At 53.9% G+C, this 22,088-nt stretch overlaps 6 protein-coding genes across 6 annotated transcripts; 1 reads left to right on the top strand and 5 right to left on the bottom strand.

Annotated features, from left to right (window-relative positions):
* Positions 1-2,291: 2,291 nt before the first annotated feature.
* BZA05DRAFT_460548 (uncharacterized protein) lies at positions 2,292-2,902 on the bottom strand (the record flags this gene model as incomplete). Its single annotated transcript, XM_051487662.1, has 2 exons — positions 2,438-2,902; positions 2,292-2,377 (listed from the first exon to the last, which is right to left on the bottom strand). The coding sequence occupies exons 1-2, from the start codon at positions 2,850-2,852 to the stop codon at positions 2,292-2,294; spliced, it is 501 nt and encodes a 166-aa protein (XP_051343228.1). The 5' UTR covers positions 2,853-2,902.
* A 2,057-nt stretch (positions 2,903-4,959) lies between these two features.
* On the bottom strand, positions 4,960-5,643 carry BZA05DRAFT_460546 (uncharacterized protein; the record flags this gene model as incomplete). The annotated part of the gene is made up of 1 exon (XM_051487661.1): positions 4,960-5,643. The coding sequence occupies one exon, from the start codon at positions 5,641-5,643 to the stop codon at positions 4,960-4,962; it is 684 nt and encodes a 227-aa protein (XP_051343227.1).
* Positions 5,644-7,599: 1,956 nt separating this feature from the next.
* BZA05DRAFT_415924 (uncharacterized protein) lies at positions 7,600-8,995 on the top strand (the record flags this gene model as incomplete). Its single annotated transcript, XM_051485342.1, has 5 exons — positions 7,600-7,699; positions 7,835-7,953; positions 8,274-8,505; positions 8,797-8,866; positions 8,896-8,995. The coding sequence occupies 5 exons, from the start codon at positions 7,600-7,602 to the stop codon at positions 8,993-8,995; spliced, it is 621 nt and encodes a 206-aa protein (XP_051343226.1).
* Positions 8,996-10,088: 1,093 nt separating this feature from the next.
* Positions 10,089-12,249, bottom strand: BZA05DRAFT_387736 (Glucanosyltransferase-domain-containing protein). Its single transcript, XM_051482608.1, has 3 exons — positions 11,928-12,249; positions 11,311-11,870; positions 10,089-11,245 (listed from the first exon to the last, which is right to left on the bottom strand). Exons 1-3 carry the CDS (start codon positions 12,045-12,047, stop codon positions 10,492-10,494), a joined length of 1,434 nt encoding a protein of 477 aa, XP_051343225.1. The 5' UTR covers positions 12,048-12,249; the 3' UTR covers positions 10,089-10,491.
* Positions 12,250-14,491: 2,242 nt separating this feature from the next.
* On the bottom strand, positions 14,492-17,763 carry BZA05DRAFT_169563 (uncharacterized protein). The gene is made up of 3 exons (XM_051479190.1): positions 16,874-17,763; positions 16,737-16,799; positions 14,492-16,669 (listed from the first exon to the last, which is right to left on the bottom strand). The coding sequence occupies exons 1-3, from the start codon at positions 17,649-17,651 to the stop codon at positions 14,637-14,639; spliced, it is 2,874 nt and encodes a 957-aa protein (XP_051343224.1). The 5' UTR covers positions 17,652-17,763; the 3' UTR covers positions 14,492-14,636.
* Positions 17,764-19,967: 2,204 nt separating this feature from the next.
* BZA05DRAFT_441883 (iron copper transporter) lies at positions 19,968-20,280 on the bottom strand (the record flags this gene model as incomplete). The annotated part of the gene is made up of 2 exons (XM_051486701.1): positions 19,968-20,107; positions 20,193-20,280. 2 exons carry the CDS (start codon positions 20,278-20,280, stop codon positions 19,968-19,970), a joined length of 228 nt encoding a protein of 75 aa, XP_051343223.1.
* Between the last annotated feature and the right edge of the window lie 1,808 nt (positions 20,281-22,088).

Raw genomic sequence — 22,088 nt, 5'->3', positions numbered from 1 at the left:
TAGCTGCAGTCATTACCCGCCTACCGACCGGTTCAATGCAGAAGCTGGATTCTACACAACTTCGGTTTAATACGGTACCTGCTACTAGCTCTACTTCTCCTCGGATTGCTCCACCCGCCGCGGATACTGTCTCCTCCCACTACTACTCGCCCTGCTGGACCCTTTTACGAGCAGTATCACTTCCTCCTCTCGCTAATAGCTCCTCCTCTCGCTGAGAGTTCCCCTCTCGCTGGCAGCTCCTCCATCACTTCCTCCTCTCGCTGATAACTCCTTCTCTCACCAACAGCTCCGCCACAACCCTCCGCGGATATAGCACTAGCTGTGGTGTGAATACCCACCCCCTCAGATTCTGAACCTAACAAGCGTTAAGCACGGCTCGCCGGCTATGGTAACATCGAAGATGTCCAACGTCACACTTCCGTTTCCTTCCACGCTCTTCCTAGAGCACTTTTGCCGAGATCTCAGGGCTCACGGTAGAATAATCACGAGCGCTATAGCTCCGCCGTGCCGGCATCTATAGAATCTCACTCGGATTCCGCCTTTCCAGAGATGCCGTGTACCTATATACAAGTATATAGAGAAAGAATAGCGAGATAGTGTTGGTAACGCCATTAGTAGATTTGCTGCTAAAAGTCAGCGAGAACTATGGGTTGTTTCGGTTTGTCGTCGGGATGTCACTCGGATATTGACGTTATTTTTTTCCAGATACACGATATGCGGGATCAAGGCCGAGTGAGGACCATGTAACCACACAGCCAACCACGCTCATATCCCTGGTTCCAGGGAGTCGTCCAATATCCTGATGGGAAAACACACTGACTGACTCAGTCGAGTCGTGGGCTGTAGCCAGCTCCACTAACCATGGACTTGCCTACTGCGGCTCGAGGCAATGATACGCAACATGCCCTCCCGTAAGAATGTAAGATTTAGTCTCTCCGTACTGGAGGCTATTTATGGAACCCAAGCTGTCGTAACTGCCCACTGCTGCGTGGTTCTCGGGGGGCGTTTCCCCCGTGATCACTCGATATGCGAGTGATATCAGCTGTCTCGGCGACAACGACAAGCCTCAATAAGGGGGCAGGGAAAAAAAAAGACAAGCCTCAATAGTGGCTCTCAAGAGCGATTCAGCTCCAAACACCTTATGAGTTTTTTCTTTTCGCCCCTCCAGATTCCTCCTCTCCCATTTCTCTATCTCCCCTTTCTTCCTCTCACACCATCAAACGCATGAAAACCCACCGCTCAACAAGTCGCAACTAAAAGCAAATCGCCCGCCACTAAAATTCACCAAACGACGAGATTATGAGCGCCAACTATTTCATCCCCAATCCCAAGGACAAGACCATTGAGTCCTTCATCGAGTACCTCGAAATCTTTGCCTTGCTAACCGAGTATCTCACCGCCAGTTCCGCGATTGAGGACGAAGCTGACGCCGACGCTGCCGCCACCGCCGCCGAAGAAATGGAAGTTGACGCGAACCAGAAGGGAGCCGATGAGGAGAAGGAGCTGATAGAAATCAAGGAGGAGGACGAGGTGGAGGGCGGAGAGGATTGTAACTTTCTCGCGGACGCTGCTGGTTCTACATTTGATCGACTCGTGATTGGATACTGCTAGATCTCCGATTTTCTTCTTCTGTAACTATACTCTTATTTCGAAACGCGTAAACATTGCAAAACAATGATGGCGAAACTTCATCGAACTGATCCACCGGAAAATTAGCAAGTTTTCTAACTGAATGTGCTGCTCCTTCCAAAAGGGCGCATTTTGGTGTAGGGGATCATACCGAAAAACACTGTGAATACCTTTCTTTGCTAAAAAAACACGCGACTACTCGCCACAGCCACACAAAAAAAAATTGAGCTTAACGTCATGGCCGCTAAAAAAAGATTCCGTCCACACTACAGTAGGTAAATCAGCAATCCATCGTCGTGGTGGAAGCGGAAGAACTTGAAGGAGTAGAGAAAGACTGGTAGTACACACCTATTTGTGGTTCCTTTTGCTTGAGGGAAAATCGGAGAGTATGGCTTCGACTGAGCCCATAAGGGCTTGTACAAACTTTTGGAAGCCCGGAACCCATGAACATGCGTAATGGCCGCCGTCGAGGTTGAAATGATAATTAAAGTCGGACCTTGGTTCAAGAATTTGAATTTCTTTCCAAAACTCGCTCAAATTCTGGTGCTCGATGTTTCCAGAGAGTTGACTGCGGACAAACGCGCGAGAAAACTGCCAGGACTGACCCATCTCGCATGAGAGTTCGCCGTAGTTGTTCGTATTCCTAACCAGTCTCGTGCATCTCACTGTGGGTACATGTTCCCCGGGATCGACTCCAATTTGTGGCTCAGCTCGCTCACGATGAGCGTCCACTTCTCAGTAATCGTTTCTGTTGAGAGATGGTTAGAGAAAGTAGTGACACCGGTTCGGCTTGATGATAAATACGTACCTGTCACTTTTTGGGGTGTGTAAACATTGATAGTTGAAATTGTTTCCTGGTTGGAGAGAATCAACTCCCGCGACGCCTTCGCGAACAGATCCTCGTATCCGAAGACATACGCAATGAATATCCAGTCGCCGAAGCCCTCCGAGGCGATTTCTCCTAGAGGTAGGAAAACTCTGTCGGCGACGGGCTGCAGCGCACTGTGAAGTTCGTATTCATCGCAAATCGCAGCCACCGCCACCATCAGCGGCTGGTCGACCTCCGGAAGACGCTCTTGTCGGTGGTGGAGTACATTGAATATGTACTCCAGAGCATCTGGATCGTCGTTGAGGGCGACTACGGCCGGAGGATATCCGAGTTCTGGGATCTTCGACCGCCGGAGCTCAATCGCTTCTAGGAAGTGAGATTCCGGACCGAACATGGAGTTGAATACCCGCGAAGTCGACCAGAGGGTTGACGCTAGTACTTGGAATCTGACCGATTTGGAGGGCGCATCACCGCCTTAGATCTCAGAGCTGTCCGCGACCAGAACCTCGATGAATAAGTCCCCGCCGTGAACAATTGTCACAATCTCATCCACATTGCGATGCGTCAAATCCGGTAGGAAGTTGCTGGTGGTTTCCTTCTCGCTACCTCCTGCGGTGGGAATGTGTGACATGTCGGCGGCTGTTGTAATGCTACTTACTACTGCAGCGGCAACTTGGTGTTTGTAGGTATGCGTGATGCGCTCTGGTGTTCAGAATCCAGAGGGGGTGTCGCAATGGAAGCGTAGGTTATTGGTCAAGACAGAGGGAGGATGGAGCAAAGTGGAAACTGGTGAGTGAAGAGTGAGTGGAGTGTGGAGTGTGGAATGTGGAGTCTGGGGTCTGGAGTCTGGAGCCTGGAGTGTCGAGCGTCGAGTGTGGAAAGTGGAGTGTGGAGTATGCAGTGTGGACCAAAAGAGGCAAACAACAGCGCAACAGCGGGGAGGAAGGGCATCCATTTTATTTCACGTCTATAAGCCTGTTAAGACTACGATAGCTGTAGCTGAACCACAAACACGCGCGCTAATTCTACCGGTATGGCAAACCGCTCCTAATGACTGGCAGGTTACAGCGGTCACGTTGGCGGTAGGTTGTAAAGCGCATTCTACCACCACCAGTTCCTGGTGTTTTCCCTAGCAAAACCCTACATACATCGCATTTTGGACAAGGTACAAATCATTTCTATTCCGGCGTTTGACCCAAGGGCTCGTGGAGACGTTGGAAAGAGATATATCGGTAATCTGTCCCGCTTAACCCCGCCATTATTTACGCAAACTAATCGGCCCAGTTCGCAACCAACACCAATTCGCAAACCCCCATAGCCTTGTATGAACTACCCCACAGATGACAGACAATACATGTAACCATGCTGAAGGATATCTGCTCATCCGATTACTCGGGCCCATAGGCACGTGAGTTTCGGATGACGAAGAGACAGTGCGGCAGAATGGCGTTACGGTGTGAAAGCACGCAGCTTGAGCCTATTCCATCGATGTTATCTCAGTACTCACATCTAGGTAGTGACGACTTTCGTTTGTTTGATCGAAAGGCATGTGTAGAGACGGCGAAGAGCGTGGCCAGTTCGAGCTACTATTGATTGCGCTACGGGATTAGACACTGGCAAAATTTGGGGGATTTGAGTTTAACCCACGCACTGAAATTGCAGTAAAATTGAAATCAGAGACAACCATTGCCCTAAATGCGAACTTCAAAACCCCTCTCGCTAAGTAATTCGAGCTACTGATCGAGTGACGAGATTAGACACTTGCAAAATTTGGAGGATTAGAGTTTGACATACGCTCTAAAATTGCAGTAAAAATGGAAACTAAAAACAACCATTGGCCGAAATTCAAGATTCGAGCCCCATTTGCCAAGTGGACAGTCCGATGCTCAACTGCTGCGAGTCTGTGTTCGTGAAACCAGTACTAGAGCACTAGTTGTTCCTCCCGGCGGCTGATGGGAATTCAGAAAGTTCTAATCCTTGGACTGAACACATGAGGGTGATCATGAAATCTTGAATGTTTGGGACAAACAAGCATGAGTTGTGCGGTGCGCCATCCGGGAAGGTCAACATAAGGGGTCTGGAACCACAGGCTTCCGTCGTATAGTTGCGCAAACCGTTGTTCCGAGCGCCTTCCAATAGCTGAAAGCTGGTACGTCTCATGGAGACCTTTTCGAGCTGAGCACGCATACTCGATCGCATCGCTGGGGTTGTGACCGGGCGCTGCTCTTCGACTGTATGCACGTATTCGCTCAGTTCGTGGAAGATGAGCTTCGGCTTTTCCATTATCGTATCTGTTCGGAGATGGTCAGAGAAAGCAGTGGTGAGAAAGGTTTGGCTCGATAAGAACTACCTGTCACGCTTTCCGGTGTAAAAATACTGACAGTTGTTGAGACAGTATTTTCTCTGGAGAGAATTAATTCCAGTGACGATTTTCTAAATATATCGTGATATCCAAAGATGTAAGACGTAATCAGCCAGTTGCCGTAGCTACTCGTGATGACTTATACCAGTGGCCGGAAATGCTCGTCGGCGATGAGCTGCATTGCAGTGTGCAGTTCATACTTTTCAGTAATGGCTGATACGGCTGCCATCAGCAGCACACTGGGATGTCGAAATAGCCCATGTCGGTAATGCAAAGCATTAAAAACGTATTGGAGGCCATCGCGATCGTCGTCAAGCTCCACTACTGACGGACCTCCAAGTCCCGTGATCCATGACTGCCGTAGATCGATCCTTTCTTGGTAGGGAGAATCGGGGCCGAACATGCAGTTGAAGACTCGCGAGGCCGCCCAGAGAACCGATGAGGATACCAGGAAACGAACATTGGCCGGGGGTACGGGGCCATCAGGAGATCGATAATCGTCCGAAACCGTAGTCTCGATGAATAAGTCTCCACCGTTGACGATGGTTACGCTCGGGGTGTTGACGACATCCGTAAAACTCGATGCAGGCTTCTCGTACGGCGGTAGCGACGGTGAGCCGGCAGAATGCCAGACACGCATGTGGTCCGAGAGACGTTCTTTAGTCACAAACGGTCTCTCGCAAGATCCGCAGTGAAGGACGTTCAAGTCCCAGTTGTTGACCCAAGAATCTTCGACAATGGCTGGTGGTGCTTTGGTTTGTTCCGCTGTGGCGGCTGCGTCTCCGCTAGGCGTACCTGTATTGAAGATGCTTTCGCTGGCCATTCTGGTTCCAACGGTTGTTGTCGTTGTTGTGGGGGGGTGGGGGGTGGGAGGTGGGGGAGGAGGGACAGCTTGTTGTTGTTCTTGTTGTTGTGCGGGGAGGAGGGAGGAGGGACAGCTTGTTGTTGTGGTAGGGGAGATAGAAGAGGAGAGGATGTGGGGGTGCTTCGTTGTTGTAGTAGCAGCAGCAAGCTCGTCGTTTGTCGGAGGTAGTGATGTGTGTACCGTAGGCGTGGATATTGTTCTTATAGAATGTGTGGGTTGTGACGTACATTGGGGTATGAACGCAGGGCAAAGGAAGGGGACAAGAGGGAATATAATGCGATGCGGGTGGGAGGGACAGCTGCAAGATGCACGGTTCCTTAACGATTTCCGAGCATACGGCCGCCGCCAAAAGCCGCCGCCAACAGCATCCAGATCATAGGCGCCAGCCCCATCTTGCCAGTGAATATATTCTTCTACAACGTCGAAAGAAATTATGCCTACAGCAGGTAATCAGTAATCCCCATAGGAATGTTTTATTCCAACCTCTCGGCGTCCGGCCATTTTCGTTCGATTAGACACGTTACTCATATTTGGTCGAATACCGGTAGACACGGTGCTCATTTTTGTCCGTATACGCCCCGACAACTAGGGAGCATTCGTTCTGGTTGACCTGGGCTTCGACGAGTGATGTGATGATGAAGCAGACTTGTGTTCGAGAGTGATACACGATCACCATCGTCAAACATCTACCTATAAAGGCACCTGGACGCTGTCATCTCGGTACCGCTACAAGGCTCTAATCAAGCGGTATGCATGTTTTCTCCTCGTTGGGAGGGGCGTCGGAGATGTTTCCACGTCACCTCCTCGTGAGCCAGTGCTTTGTACTTGCGGGCTCGGCGCCGAAGAGACAGGTTCTGGGTTGTTTTGTGGTGATCGATGGTGTATTAACGGCGGAGATGGTAGTATCATATCAACCACATAGTGGTGCGGATATTCTGCGAGTTAAGAGGAGCTGACAGCCCCCAATACAACCCACCAAACTTACGGTGCTCAGATAGTACCTGGTAAGGCCGCCATCAGAAAGCACTCGCCCAAGTACCTATTGTGGGAGCGCGAGGTCCGAGGCGGCTCTGTGTTGCGGCGAGCAGAGGTCTGGAGGGACCTATGTGTCATGCCGGGCAGACCCGATACGGTCGTTGAACGTTGAATTTTTTTTTGTTGCTGCTTTTTGGTTTGTCTGTTGGTCGGTCTCTTATTCAACACATCAGACATTTTTATCAGCACCACGGACACCTATCCACAAAAGTTCATAAACCTCTTTTATTTCCACGTTTCGATTGAATCACGGTCTACATTCGCTTGCACCCGTCGAGGGTCTCTCATCTGGTGCGCCAAACCCAGGTACGTAAAGCCTGATAGATGGAAAAGGTCCAATTTTCCTATTAGTACTATCGTGTGAATCGACAGACGGCGGAAAAGACATACACGGCGGAGAAGGACGCAGACGGCGGAAAGCACAGCTGACAGCTTCCAAGATTCCAACCCGGGCGAATCTCAGCTGCTGCTGCTGCGGCCTTCACCCTAGAAGACGAGATACCCAGCCTATACGGGGTGAGCTTGGAGAAGGAAGACGAGCCACGATCGTATCACCCGCACCCCAGCAATCTTTCATGACAAGGCATATATCAGTATCTGTCGTTTCGGAGGACTTGGGGGCGAGAATGTCCAGGAATTTATCGGCAATTTCACCTTGGTTACCAAGCTCGAGAATAATCTTTTCACCGATCCAGCGGATCAATCATCAGGCCAAGGCGAAGAGCGCCATATTGACTCCCCACCTCGGCACAAAAGTTCGCAGCTTCACCCGCGGGCGGCGAACGCGAGCCAGGGATCGCTGAAGACTTCGAATTTCTGGTGGCCGCATTACTCGAGCACTATCATACCGACGAGCATAGCGACGACGACGACGACACTATGGGAGACGTCTTATTCCTGAGGCGGAAGCGTGGAGAGTCGATTCCCAAGTACACGAGACACACTCTCGAGCTGGTCGAGTCCTGCAAGGGCATTTCTGGTATGCTGAATACGCTGGCCAAGTCGCTCTATCGCTGACTGAGAAGTAGTAGGATACGGAGAGTCTTATTGGTGACTTCAGCCTGGGGGCTCCAAGGAAGGGCGGTAATCTAGAAGGTACTAGTAGTCTCGATAGTCAGGAAGATCGACAAGCAGGATCGTGGCGGGAATCCAGTCTCGGACTACGATACGGACGCAATTGAGATTGGAGACGATTCATGGTGCGAGATCTTCAAGTACGAGGTCCGAGGAAGAGTAGAATCGGAAGGGCAAGGGGACGGAGAAGATGAGGGCTGCGGAGACAAATCACGATTCCTAAGACGGAGGAGAAGGAGCAGGCGACCTATATGGAGCAATAGGTGGAGACGATGTTGAGCGGAGTGGGGAGGATCATGTTGAAGGTGTCAGGTGGTAGCCTCTGTGATAGGGCAGTCGTCGGGAGGTACTACAGGCGGGGCCGCGGGGAGGAATCTGACCCGGATACGGCGTCTTGGACAACTTTGATACAAATGGTAACACACCCGATCCAAGTGGCCGCGGCTTTTCAGCAAAATCAGCTTAACTAAAAGAACCAGCCGATGTATCAGAACCAGCCGAATCAGCTGTACTATCGGGGCTATAAGAACCAGAATCAGCAAGGCTACGAGAACCAGAATCAAGACCAAGTGGCGGTAACGTTTCCACGGCGACCACATCGCAGCTCTGAGTATCCCATGAGTAACATGAGACAAATCCCGACTCTCGAGAGTACCGAAGTGGAACCTCAGAAAATCCGGTATTTGCACAGGCATCCCACCTCACTCACAAGTAAGTTTTCATGACGTTCTGTGCCTCTATCCAGTAAACTGTTTGCCACGATTCCTAACGAATAAGTGACATTTAGACTCTACATTACTACTGGCACGGCGAGTTACGAGGATTGGTGTCCCGTAGGGCATCAGTACCCACAACAGTACCTACCACCGCAATAAAGAATTCCACCGAAGACGTACGGGGGGGGAACCACGGCCCAATCGTCGATCCGATCCCAGCATTCCGAGACGATACACTGGCCAGCAATAAATATCTACCAGTGCAATCTACACCGACACCGGCGAGTGCTACTATCCGAGAGGCGATTCCTGTACTATATCAATACGTATTACGCCCTCGAGTGCTATTACTACTGGTAGCAATAAATAGATGATGATTTTACAGCGACACATGCGAGGAAGTCAACGTGAGCCAGGAAGACTTTTACGATCTCGGGAATCCGGAAAAGGCCCCCGTCGCTAGAAGGCGGATGCAGTCAGATTAGAGGAAGCTGGCGACGATCACTGGACAGTCTGGTATGGAGGAAGGACTCGAATTTGGAGCGTACGAGCGGAGAGTTATCGAATAAAGCTTGCGAATACTGCACGATTGGCAACTGAGCTGTGCAGAAGGTTGCAGAGAAGAAGAAGAGACTCGAGACCGCAGTCGGAGGGTGACGCAAGGCCTACGGGCCGGAAGAGTCCAGCTACGGAATTGGAAAGGGCCCACTATTACTCCCCTGCGGCCCGAGACATTCGTGCCTATCCGGACGATGAAGACTCAGGGAATCGTCGATTCTATCCCAGCGTTCCGAGACGATACAGCCGGCAATAAAATTTAAATATCTACCAGTGCAGTTACCAGTCTACATCGAATCCGGCGAATATAACTAGGTATACGAGAAGAGATTACAGTACTAGTTATGCATCAATAAACCCTCGAGTGCCAGTACTACTATAGGTCTGGCCTCTTTTACCCCACCCCGCAATCCACCCGCCCGCATTCATCGAATCGCGTATCGTGTTACACCGCGATGTCGATATCCGCACCCGCAACCGTAGATGCAACTCCCGGCAGTCCATGGTTTGTCGCCCTAGGTAGGCAGGTACTCTATGTATTCGACGGGTAGCGGTCGCACCTACTTACCTGTGATATGTACTGATACTCTACTAGTAGTTACATATGGTACGTGAAGACTCCGGGAGTCAGGGATCGGGAGCCGGAGACTCGGAGGTGGGCAATCGGGAAATCGCAGTGTGCCTAGTAGAGACGGAGTCGATACCCGAATCCTCGATATGCGAATCCCGATTTCCGAGGCAGAGTAAGCACTTACGCAGCACCTTATGTATATACTCCACTCTACCATCTCACGATCCCCGTCCCCTGTAGCAATAACCCGAGTGCTCCCCCATGTCCCGCCGGCCGCGCGTCCCACCCACTCGCTGGGGATGAAGCCGTATTGCCGACGACATGGACCTACGCACTCACGTAACCGCGCGGTGGGTACGTCAGCTTTCTTTCCCTTCCCCTCGCTCGATTGAGGCTTGGGGAGGATATAAGCTTGGAGTTTCCCGCTCGTTCTTTATTCTCTTGGCCTTCACCGTCACTGAGTTTACATACGGTACGGCAGGCTGTGATACAACACTTCATCGATACAACACAACACTCAATTACTTTCTCGAATCTCCATTCACCCTTCCACCAGCATCACCACCACCACGCAACACAAGAAAAATCAAAACAGATGGAACGTTTACTTCACACCCTTCACCGACAGACGACAAAATCTCGCACGAAAAATCTCAGGGTATTTAACGCCCCGCTCTGGTATTGAAACTGAAGAAGTAAAAAAAAAAGCTCGAAACGACAAATAAAAAAAGAAAGAAAAACCACATTGCCCTCTAAAGAGAAAAAACACCAAAAAGCTTATGTATACACAAAATATGAACACCCAAAAGAAGCCACCGTCCGGCACAATTACACACTAAGCACGCACCGCATCTACAAGAACAGACCGAACGCGAGCGCGACGGCCGACAAGGAGCCGACAAACATAGCGCCGCGAACGGGGGTGGCAGCAGCGGCGGACTCAGCCTCATCGGCGGAGGCAGCAGCATCCGCGGGGGTGTTTCCATTCCAGCCACCGGTCTTCTCGCCGTGGCCGCCAGCCGCAAGCGCCTTCTGGTCTGAGGTCTTAGTGGTGATCTCGACCTCCTTGTCGGAGATGGTCTTTCCGCCGATGATGATGCCGTACTCGGTGGCGCGCTGGGAGACGGTCACGAACTTGCCGCGCTGGACCAGGTCCGCAACGCCGTTCTTGATCATGTCCTCGCCGAGCGTCCACGGCAGCGTCATGTTCGCCGTGATGTTCTCGAAGATGGGGTCGTCCTCGGCGGGGCACTTCGCGGGGCGCTTGGGCGCCGTCGCGCCCTTGGGCAGCTTGACGTCCGACGGCGCCTTGGCGTATGCCTTCTGCAGCGCGATGAAGTCAGTGCGTGACTTCACCTGCCCGTTCTTCGCCACGTCGACGATTCCGTAGTTGTTCGCCTCCTGAGTGTACTCGTACACGAGACCTCCGGAGAAGACACCGGTCATCTTGTCGGAGTACAGCGCGTCGACCTCCTCCCACTGGCGCGGAGGCGACTCGTTGCAGCCGAACTCGGTGAAGAATACCGGGAGAGAGTAGTCGGTGTAGTCCTCAACGAGCTTGTCGTAGCCGGAGCCCTCGAAGGTATTGTGGCCACACCACTGGTAGCTGTGAAAATGTCAGCGACTGGAACTAGGATTTTCTCCCACGGAAATGGAATGGCCGGAACTTACGAATTGACACCGAAGAAGTCGATGTATCCCTCGGAACCGCACTCGAGGTACTTGGCGAGCGAGATACGGAAGTCCAAGTCGTCGGCGTTGGAGTATCCAACGGGGATGACACGGCTGACGTGGCGCTCAATGTAACCTTTCATGTCACGGACGATAGCCTTGAGGTAGTTGGGGGTCGTCTTGGCCGAGACCTTCTCGAAGACGACCTCGTTACCAGCCAAGAAAGCGAGAGTGTTGGCGTAACCGGAGAACACCTCGATGACCGAGAAGATGTGCTCGAGGTACATCGGGGTGTAAGTAGTCCACGGCTCCTGGTTGTTCAAGTGCTCGTTCTGCAGCGGCGAGTTGACATCGAGAACCAGGTAGATGCCAGCCTGCGCGAGCAGCGTCATGCACTCGTCGTGGTCCAGCGATGGGTCGACCGAGTACACACGGATCGTGTTGATGCCCAGCTGCTGGAACATGTAGATATCACGCGCGCAGGTGTTGATGTCCGACAGGGGGTCGTGGCCCTTCTCAAAATCGGCGGATCCTCCGGGCTGGTAGTCGACTCCACGGATCTGTTATGCACCATCAGCATGCATTCTCACTCAGTCACTCAGTCAAGGAATACATACGAAGAAGGGCTTTCCGGACGAGGTGTAGAAGTGTCTGTCCTTCATGGTGATGGTCTCGACAGCGGCAGACGAAGCGCCAATCAGCGTGGCCGCCGCGGCAAGGAGAGTGACCCAACGCATTATGGTGTATTTAAAAGGCAAATGTGAATAAGTGAAGAAGGTGAGAATGAGTATCGGGAAAGCAGAGTAAAGTTTTGCAGATGTTTGGAGCCTGAGGGCGGACGAGTCTTAACGGACCCAATTAAGGAGTGTAGGTAAGGTTAGAGTACGGAACGAAGAAGAGTGGAAGAATAATCGAGAGAAGTCGGGGAGGGGGGGGAGGAGTTCAAGAAGTACCTAGAAGTAGGGGAGAGGAAAGGGGATCTCTAATACCCGCCCGCCCAGCCTCAAGGCTCACGCATTGGGCATCGATCGCAAGTTACAGACAGACTGGACTTTCATTTTTCATTTTCAATTTTGGCTCGCCCTTCTTCCTTCCACGTTCGACCAACCAACCACAGCTGGCAAGCGGCCATAGCGCCGGGGCAGAGGCTGTGCAACAACTCAAAGTTCAAACGTCGCTAGCGAGAGTCTACTTCAACCTCAGGCCTAAGCAGAGCGACTATCTATCACTCCCATCCGGAACCCGTCCAGAGCCTTCATATCTACCTTCAACCACCATCACCCTCCATCACCACTCACCTCCATCCCGTCCCCAACACCCCATCCCATCTCATCCTTCTCCCCTCCCATCTCACCGCCTCACCCCTTCCTCACCTCGCGAAAGCAGATTACCTCCCCCGAACCCCAAGCCGCACATGTCTCCAACTCTCATGTCCGCATGAAAAAAACAAGATTACCCCTGATCCGACCGCCCATTAACCACATTAACCCAGAGCAGCCTCACCCCAGCCCATCCCAGCCCATCCCAGTCCGCCAAGGCACATAATGCACACAATGCAAGCTGCCAAGCCAGCGCGCCAACGCCAATGCCCCTTTCGGCCACGCCGGTGCGCCGCCGGTGCATGGGGGATGGTGAAACAGATTTCGTTGATCTGTCTACTCTAGTCTAGTCTAGGGCAGGAGAGCGGAGGGGAGCAGGAGGGAGGAGGCCCAATCGTTCGGCGTGGTGAAGCGCGTGGCGATTTCGGGCCTTGGAATGGGAGGGGGGTTCCAAGCAGCGACGCCGAGAGGAAGGGAGAGAGAGAGACGGAGGGAAAGAGGGACGGAGAGAGACGGAGAGAGACGGACAGAACGACGGCGCCCAAGAAAAACGACGCGTAACACTACCGTTTCGTCGCTCTCGGCGGGCTGGGCGGCGGGCTGGGCGGCGGTGAGAAGACGCCGTGCTGGTGATCGCAATCACAAAAATATATAGATGATACCCGCCGGCAGCGATGCCCCGAGAGAGCTGAGCAGAGCAGCGCAGAGCCGTCGGTGTTCCGCATAAACGGACTTCGTATAAAGACCTGGAGAATAAGAGTAAGAGTAAGAGTACGAGGTGAACCGTGATGCATCACAGCACCCGCTGGGTTCCGCCTGGCTGCCCAGTGCCCAGTGCCCAGTGTTCGGTTAGGGGTAGGTGGTTGGAGAGGTCACGTGCATACTGTCGGCCGCCATACGGTCAGGTGCCGTTGCCACGGTATGTACACAGAGGGACAACGAGCGCCGAGGACCTGAATGGTGAGCGAGCTCGAGGACTCAGACTCAGTGGGCAGTTGATGTTTCGTGCGGTCACTCGACTTTTCATTCCGCCCATTGGCCTCCAGTCTCCGCGAGGAATTCACTGTGCCTTGCCTTGCCTTGCCTTGCCGCAGACTTGCCGCAGACTTGCCGCAGACTTGCTTATATATGCTCTCCATTCGATCCCATTCGATCCCAACCAGACTCAACCGCCCGCCGACGAAAGCTAGGTACTCAACCGCCCGCGAACGAGAGCCACTTAACTGCCAGCCATCTAGTCATCCATCTAGTCATCCAGCCATTCATCCAACTAACCAACCAACCATTACCACTCGATTCCCAAGATATGTACCTACCGAACTCCCTTTGATTCCTCACTGAAGACCAGAGACGGCAGACTCACCCACGCGGGAGAAGCTTATACCTGATAGACGTACGTACATACCAGCGATTTTCATCGATCCCATCCACTCTACTACCTTCCTACATACATCTCCTACATACCGGTCGCCGGTCAGTACCTGACGATCCCCAGTCCCAGGTCCCAGTGCGTGTGTGTGGATGCGAGCCTGAAGATCACCAATTTCGTTGGTATGTAGATATCATATGTATCATACATAAAAAGATGTATGTAAGCACGAAGCGTCAACGCTTCTCCGTTCACATTCCCATTCTCATTCCCATTCTCATTCCACCTTCCCTCGCGATGCACACTCAAACCCCGTCGACGAAGCAGCACTGCAGAAATCCAATCCATTCACGATTCATGAATGAAAGACCGATTAAATTCCGAATCCTCCCTTCCACTCCCACAACCAAAAATACAACACACAAATCAAATCAACGAATCAACGAATCAAAAAAAGCAAACTAAACTCAAAAAATTCCAAAAGGGAATCACAGAAACGAAAACGAAATATAGACTCCAAACCAAAGCCAAACGTCCAAACCAAACCAATCCGATCCAAACCAAAAAAGCACAATCCTCCTCCAGTCCAAATCCAAAAGCACAACTCTCCTCCCATTCCAGTCCAATTCTCCTCTCCTCTAGAGTCCTCCCCTCCCCTCCCCTCCCCTCCCCGAAAAATCACTACTGCTAACCCTCCTCTCCACCCTCCTCTCCTTATCCCTCTCCATCCCCGCCCTCGCCTCAAAAAGCGCCCTCAACTCGCCCACCGCGCCCGCGCCTACATCCAGATCGAGCTGACTCCTCGCGCGCCTAACGGTTTGGGGCCGGTACTCCCCATCCCCCACACGACCTCTCCCAACAGCACCAAAGTTCGCGCTCGCAGCGCGCCTCAGCAGCGGGCGCGCAACGAACTGTCCCGGCGTTGCGAGCATTGCCGACGTTGCCGGCGGCTGCAGGAATGTTGCGGGGATCGAGAGTTTTCTGGGGTTTGCGGGTGGGGCTGCGAGGGGTGCTACGGGGACGGAGGGGATGGAGGGGATGGAGGGGATTGGGGAGTGGTAGGCGAAGTATTCGCTCTTTGGGCGGGGGGTGGGGGTGGTGGATGGGATGCGTGCGGATGGGAGCGTGGATACGGGCCGGGAGATGGGGCTGACTGCGGGCCGCGGGGGGAGGTCGGGGGTGGTTGAGGGCGGGCGCGGGGGAAGTTTGGGAACCCATTCGGGTTTGGCGAGGAGCGCATGGGCTTGTGGGAGAAGCCCGGGTTTGGCTAGGACAGCGGGTGGCTGGTACGCTTGGTAGAGACTGGGTGAGATGGAACCGGGTGTTGGTTGCTGCTGCTTCCGTGCTACCGGCTGTGCGGTATCGAGCTGTAGCTGTTTCCGCGGCACGAGTGGTGCAGGCACGGCCTGTTGCCGGGGCACAGGTACGTCTTTCCGCGCCACCGGCAGCGGTACAGGACTGAAGGCGGCGTCCTGCGATTGTACCGGCTTGCGCTGTATAGGATTGCTCTGGTACTGCACCGGTTTCGGCTGCACCACCGGCGGAAGGATAGGAGTCAAAGGGCTTACTGAATCATAGCTAGCCGATCGCTCCGTCTTGACGCCCGACACCGGGGCCGGCCTCGGTCCATACGGTGCACTTCCACGTCTCATCTCCTCCGGCTTCGGCGAGGGTGGCGGGAGTATACGGGAGAGTGCATTTTCCAGCGGCGACTCCATCACGGGACTATCGCATACGCTGGACCCCATCGAGGCCGGTCTCTGACGCGGACTGGTAGGGCTGGGAACTTTCTTACGCATCAAGACCTGCCGCGTGTAGTATGTGGGGGGATCGACGGTAAGGTTGAGGCCCGCCATGTCGAGCGTCTGACTGCGACGCTTCTCTAGATATGGCGCAGCCCTTCGGACGGGCTGCTTCGGCGCTAGCTCGTCGATGCGCTGGATGCCGATCTCGATGAATTTGCGGATGCCTGCCGAGGCTTTGGCGTCCGCGATCATGTCGTTTGAGCGCGCCATCGAGGCCGCGACGCAGACGGCAAGATTGGTGGGGTCCATCTTGTTGTCGGCCCGGTGGGCTGCGATGTCGGCAAGGAGCGGGAGGAGATGGCGTAGAAACAGGATACGCGAATGTGACGGGAGCGTGGTGGCCTCCGTGGTGAGCAGCGCGTGCACAACTTCGAAGCGCACTTCCGCCAACTCGTGTTCAGGCACCATCCTCTCCGGATCGGATTCCATGGCTACCAGCGAGTGCATCTGCTCATAGCATTCCTGTGGGATCATGGGTTCCGGTAGGGTGCGATAGTACAACTTGATCAGTCCTGCCGCCGTATGTGGCCCCCATTCTTCCCAGGGTAGTTGGGTGTGACGGTCATAGCAGTCGCGGGCGACCTCGAGAACGGCTTGCGACGGCGGTACCCGAAAGAGTCCTTCCACCTTCAAGCAGCGTCGGCGAATGTAGTTCGACGTGTCGATGAGGACCATCGGTAAGCAAATATTGTCGCTCATGCGCTGAGGGTTCACGGCAGGAAATGGCCGGTATCCAAACACGGGCGCCTTGGGGAACCCGGGAAGCACAACATCATAGCCGAGTTTGCGGTCGACGATGTAGACGGCGGGCGGGATGTTGATCGTCGTGATATCGATGTGTAAAGCAAGCTCGGATAAATTATTCACTGCCAAACCCAATTCATTAGCCACTTACTGTCTAAAAGAGGGGCGCGCACAAGTGAGCGAGCATACCGTGAACAACCTTCTTCTTGAACTTAGCCGACACGACACCAGCCATAAGCTCAAAAATCGTCCCTTCTCCGCGTCAGCACACCGCATAATTAATCCCGCGCGCCCTCACACCCGCCCCGCCTCCGAATGCAACTCACGGATCCAATTCCTCTCATGCACGATCCAAAGCCTGCGGATCTGTTTCCTAACCGCCCTCCCCAGCTGTCCGTTGCTATCAGCAACGTCCCTTCTCCGGTCCTCGACGAGGGTCCCAGCAATCTCCCGAATGACACCCACCAGAGTATACGCCTGCAGGGTCCACTTCCACGAGGGGGTAGCACCCGGCACGGCCTTCCTCTCTCCGCCCGCCGCGAAAAACACGACCGAGTACCCGGTGCCGGTGCTGAGTTCGTCATCTCCGGGGAGGTTCGCGAGGACGTAGGGTAGCAGCACGGTGTAGTCGACGTGGTTCGCGTCCGGGAACGCAGCCGCGCACAGGATCAACAGTGGGCCGCCCGAGACAGGGTCCGTTCCGGAGCGGTAGAGGATTTTGGAGGCAAGGAACGCGAGCTCGGGGTTGTACGCTGGATCGGTGGCCGCGGGGGCCTTCGGGATCTGCGATTGCGGGGATGAGAGGGGCTCGGCGGCGGCAACGGCGGCGGGGGGTGGTGGACTCGAGTAAGAGAGCGGCAGAGCGGGGGCCCTGCTGATTTGCGGGGTAACGGGCGGAGGAGGATCATCTTCCTTTTCCGAGGAAGAGGATCGGGGAAAGCTCCTGGGGAGACGCTCGGGGAGGTTCTGGAGGGACTCGGGCAGGTTGTTCTGGATCCGGTCGGGGACGGCCTGGAGGCGTTCCTGCAGCGACGAGAGACGCGGTTGCATCGTGCGTTGGAGACGCGCGAACTGCTCTTTCGCCTGGCCTTTGGTGTCGCCCATGACAGATACGATGGAGGAGGAGGTCGTGAAGCAGGAAGGGGGGGATGACCGAGGTGCTGATGGAGGTGGAGTGGAGGTAGGAGGTATCGTTCGTATCGTTACACAGCTGGGGGGTTTGATCGCCGCTCGCTAAGGAACCCCTTCGCGGGGAGCGTGCAGGGACAAAAATGCGAAATGAGGGTGCCCCGAGTTTGCGCTAAAAAGCCGATTCGAGGTTGTCGCAATTACGATGGATCGAGAGCTTTGGGAAGTGGTGACGATTCCTCAGGCCCGTTGGGAGGGTGGGGAGACACTGTAAGCAAAAGAGGGACGGAACAAAGGCTAGTGATATAGAAGGAAAGTGAGCGGATGTAAGAGTGAGAGTAAGAAACGAGCGACAAGGCGCGCAGAATCCTGTGTATCAGCCGTCGATCTTTTTTGGTTTCGTTTGCCGGATGGAGAGGCCTACATGCGTAGAAAGGTTGGCACAGCATAACTATGTCGAGAGCGGGCGGTGGCTCAGTGACTGTGCCTCACTTGCCTGCCGTCAAGCGTCACCGCGCGTTTCTGGGCATAAGCGGAGCTGCGGAGTCTGCGACGGGGAAATGCTAGCGGCGCTGGGCAGAGCCTATTCTGATTACTATGCCGCATCTGGCCAGGCCTACGAGGCGTATCTCCTCTATCCGTGTGTGTAATATCGGTGCCCCTCCCATCCAGTCACTCGGGATCACTCAAGAGAGGCCAGAACCCGAAACGGCTGGGCAGTCATGTTTTGTCACTCCCGGGATATTTGACGCCGTGCCAATAGTGCTTTGCGTAGAGTATATTCCCTTGGTGCACTCTATGTACATGTATCTTCGGGAAAGGCCGGGGCGGAGGGTGGGGAAGCCCCATCGGGCTGCTTGACGGAAGGTTGAGTTGGACAGTGGACATGGAAACGGTGTGCGTATATTGCAGTGATCTAGGTACTCTACTCGAGATAGGTCGCACGCAATTGATGATTCAACAAAAACAAAAAACAGTACCTTGCGATCTCATGTCAGACTGCCAAGATCACCAGCAGTTCCTCCAGCATCAACATGGACCGGTAACTCTCTCGTTACGAAGGAACAATGCTATAACTAAAGCCGGATGATGGTCGGCCACTGGGCAGGCATGCCGGCGGATCACAGTAGTTACACATGAGAAACGGTGTAGCGATACGAAATCCAACACAAGGCGACGAACGGCCTGGACATTATGTACTACCTAGTAGAAGGGAATGATCTTCCAACTTCCGCCGGCTTCGCACGTTGCGGCCCGCGGGTATCCCGTAATCTATACTTAGTATATGGACGATAGTCAATATCCAGTTCTTTCCCGCCGACGAACATCAATCCCTATCATGGCCCTCCTAATCCTCCTTCAAAGCACGCGCGTTGTTGTGCTTGACGCCGAGTGCGGTGTGCGCCTACCTCGCCCTGTGGTTGTGCTCTTTCTTGCCCTGAGTTCTCCCCTTGCCGCTCAGAGGACGTTGCCTAATAGCGCCAGCCTCCAGTGTATCCGCCAACTGGTTGTTTCCGGTGAGCGGGATGCTACTCTATGGAGGAGAGTGGCCGCGAAGAGCGCGAAGAGTGCAGATGTAGCTGTCCGAGTTGTGCCGGCGGATGTGGTGGGTGGGGGCGGTGTTCGATAGCTGATCCGATGCGCAGGGTGCCGACCCGATAGTGCACGCCGAGCTGGCGGCGGCGGCGGTGGTAGTGGTAGTGGTTCTAGTGCATAACAATCCGTCGTTCCAATGCTTCTTATGTACCTAGCCTGTAGGACGCGATAAGGGGTTGCGATGAGGATAAACAATGAGGGGTTGCGGTGCGGCTGCAGAGGCGACGCGTTTTACTGAGAGTTGAGTTGTCACGAGCTCGCTGGGGATGGCGGTAAAGCGGGGTTCGCACGGATGGTCATTGGTGGGGGATGTGGAGCGCGGAGGGCGGGGCGTGGCGTGGAGGGCGGGCGTGATGGGGAAGCTTGGGTGGAAGTGCCGTAGCGTGGTAGATGGACGTGTAGATGGACGTGATCCTGGAATTCTGTGCGCGTTGGCAGTAGACGCTGTAGCTGATGGAGTAAATGGAGGTTGTGACGAGTACAGTAGTTATTCAAGCTCAAGCTCAAGCTTAGGTTGCGATGCGTGAGCCTCCCCATGCGGCGATCGCACCCACCACCACCACAGTCGCGCAGCAACAGCAACAACCCAATCGTAGATTACGTGTAGTAGATTCTCCATTCACAACTCCACTATCCACCTCACATCACAGCAAAAAACAATCGCAACGCATGGGTATCCATCCCTCTCCCTACCACTTAAACCACAACCTCCTTCGCAGAAACAATCTCCTTCCCGGTCTTTCCAATGACGGTCTTGACCTTCTCGAGGTCGACCGTCTCGTCCGTCGTGACAGTGACCTTCTGCGTCTCCAGGTCGGTCTTGTATTCCTTAACGCCTGTTTTGTGCGCGGGATTAGCGAGAGTCAAGAGTAGGGGGCGCGGGGGGGAAAAGGAGGGGGAGGGGAAAAAAGGGGAGCTCACCCTCGAGCTTCTTCAGCACCCGCTCGACGGCGCCTGAGCAGCCAGAGCAGGACATCTTTACTTCGAGCTCGTAGTGGTGGTCAGGCATTGTTTGTTTGGGGTTCGAAGGTGTGGTTATTGGTATTGGTGGTGGTGTTGGTAGAGCTGGTTCGTGGATAGGGTCGGAGGTTTGATGAGAACGGAAGAAGCGGGAAGGTGGATGGGTGGTGGGTGATGAGCTGCTTTATCTATTGATCTACCTCCCATCTGCCCATCTATCAGAGAACACGGGCACCGGCTTTGAAATCAACGGAACGCCGTCTGACATACAAAGTGTACCTCCTACCTCCCAGTAATGAGCACATTCAAAGACGGCGTACAGCGTGAGCTCGTTTTACATTTACACAGGAGGTGCGATGAGAATGAGAGAATTATCGTGATAACCCGCTAGATCTGATTATTATCTAACTAACCCCTCGCGATGCCGCGGGTAAAAGCAGGGGCGAGCTGAGGGACAGGATGGCGTCATTCGCCGCGTTGGGTGGACTCGTGAGGAAGTGCTGAACCTCAATTAGAGTAGAACAGTATGTGAAGGCGAGTCGGGCAAACCAGTAAAGAAAGAATAAAATCCCGATCCCTCGGAACGCTCGTCGCGATGAGATGCGAGATCCGTCATCTGGCCGGAAGCCTGGAATTCTGGCACAGCCAGCTCTGGAGTCTGGAGTCTGGCCTCACGACTTCAGGCTCAAATCCACCCCCAGTAAGGGTCCTCAACATAGCAGTCAGTGCTCACGAGATCACCGCATCCGGCAGGCCCAAAATTGTTTCGTCCCTACCCCTCGCCTGTCATTTCATATCTTCCTCATATCCGCGATTTCGTGGAAACCGGTAGCACAGCCACCTCAAACTTATGAGAGGCCTGTGTACCCCATCTCATCCCATACACAGCAGAATAACCATAACCACGCCGCGCGTGACCGCAACCAATTTCAACCGCAAATATGTGTCCGGCGGACCCTGTGGGATGCGGGGAAAGAAAGTCGTGGTCCACATAGAGTATGTGTCAGATTACAGCGTCGGCTGTAAGGTGATGGTGAAGTTTCAACTTTCAAGGAGCACTGTTCTCAGTGCTGAAGCAGTTAAGGAGTCAAGGACTCGGGAATGCAAGCTGTATCTGGATTCCGGAGGAGGAGATGAGTTTTGCTGTCTGGTCTATCTCCCAAAGGCAGACATGTTCTGTATATATAGAAGGGCACCGGTCCGGAGAAGAAGAAGAAGCAAGCAACAAAATAGTTTAATCTTCCTACCAATCCTCGTATTTCCCGGAATCCGAATATCGCGGCCGCGGTGTTGGGGCCGACGTTGCCAGGTAGATAGATAGGTGGGTAGATAGATAGATAGAGTTTGCAGAGCGGGGTGGACACTGGAGAAGCTGCAGGGCAGGGCGCCTTCGGAGATCGCCTTGCGCGGGTCCGGGTCCTCCTCAGTGGTGCATCGACACGTACGGAGATGGTTTTCCGACTCAGACGACTCAGACCGCGATACCAGTGCAGCTGCAGAATAGGGATGGGAGCAGGCATCCGATAGCTGCTACTACGCAAGCAGGAGCGAGGAATGAAAAAGGAACGGGGAAGGGGCTCCTTATATCCCCTGGGCCATCATCTCAGGCACGTAAAGCAGACCGAAGTCGTCGAATCTCGGTGTTGCTACGTATGCATACGGCCCAGCGGGTGACCGGGCAGATATGCCGACGCGAAAGAAAGCTCGGTGGGAATTGGCATCCTCATAGGTATGATACGTACGCATCCTATCCGTCGGTGTATGTAAAGCGGTACCTCGGTGCTTTCAGGAACTCCTGCGATGTGGCGTACATGTAGTACCGGTATCTAGAGTACCTGTGGTTTTGGCGGAGCCCAT

This window comes from Tricharina praecox, assembly GCF_024521635.1.
Source record: "Tricharina praecox strain CBS 144465 chromosome Unknown BZA05scaffold_3, whole genome shotgun sequence".
Taxonomy (NCBI): Eukaryota; Fungi; Ascomycota; class Pezizomycetes; order Pezizales; family Pyronemataceae; genus Tricharina; species Tricharina praecox.
The sequence above is the reverse complement of the archived record's forward strand: the minus strand, read 5'-3'. Positions and strand labels throughout refer to the sequence as shown.

Bases quoted from the DNA above. Each gene is read 5' to 3' on its own strand.
- BZA05DRAFT_387736 (XM_051482608.1), bottom strand. From the start codon at position 12,047: ATGCGTTGGGTCACTCTCCTTGCCGCGGCGGCCACGCTGATTGGCGCT. The intron at 11,871-11,927 runs GTATGTATTCCT...GGTGCATAACAG, and splicing joins CGTCCGGAAAGCCCTTCTTC to ATCCGTGGAGTCGACTACCA. The intron at 11,246-11,310 runs GTAAGTTCCGGC...ACATTTTCACAG, and splicing joins GACTTCTTCGGTGTCAATTC to CTACCAGTGGTGTGGCCACA.
- BZA05DRAFT_169563 (XM_051479190.1), bottom strand. From the start codon at position 17,651: ATGGGCGACACCAAAGGCCAGGCGAAAGAGCAGTTCGCGCGTCTCCAA. The intron at 16,800-16,873 runs GTGAGTTGCATT...GACGCGGAGAAG, and splicing joins GCATGAGAGGAATTGGATCC to GGACGATTTTTGAGCTTATG. The intron at 16,670-16,736 runs GTATGCTCGCTC...TGGGTTTGGCAG, and splicing joins CAAGAAGAAGGTTGTTCACG to TGAATAATTTATCCGAGCTT.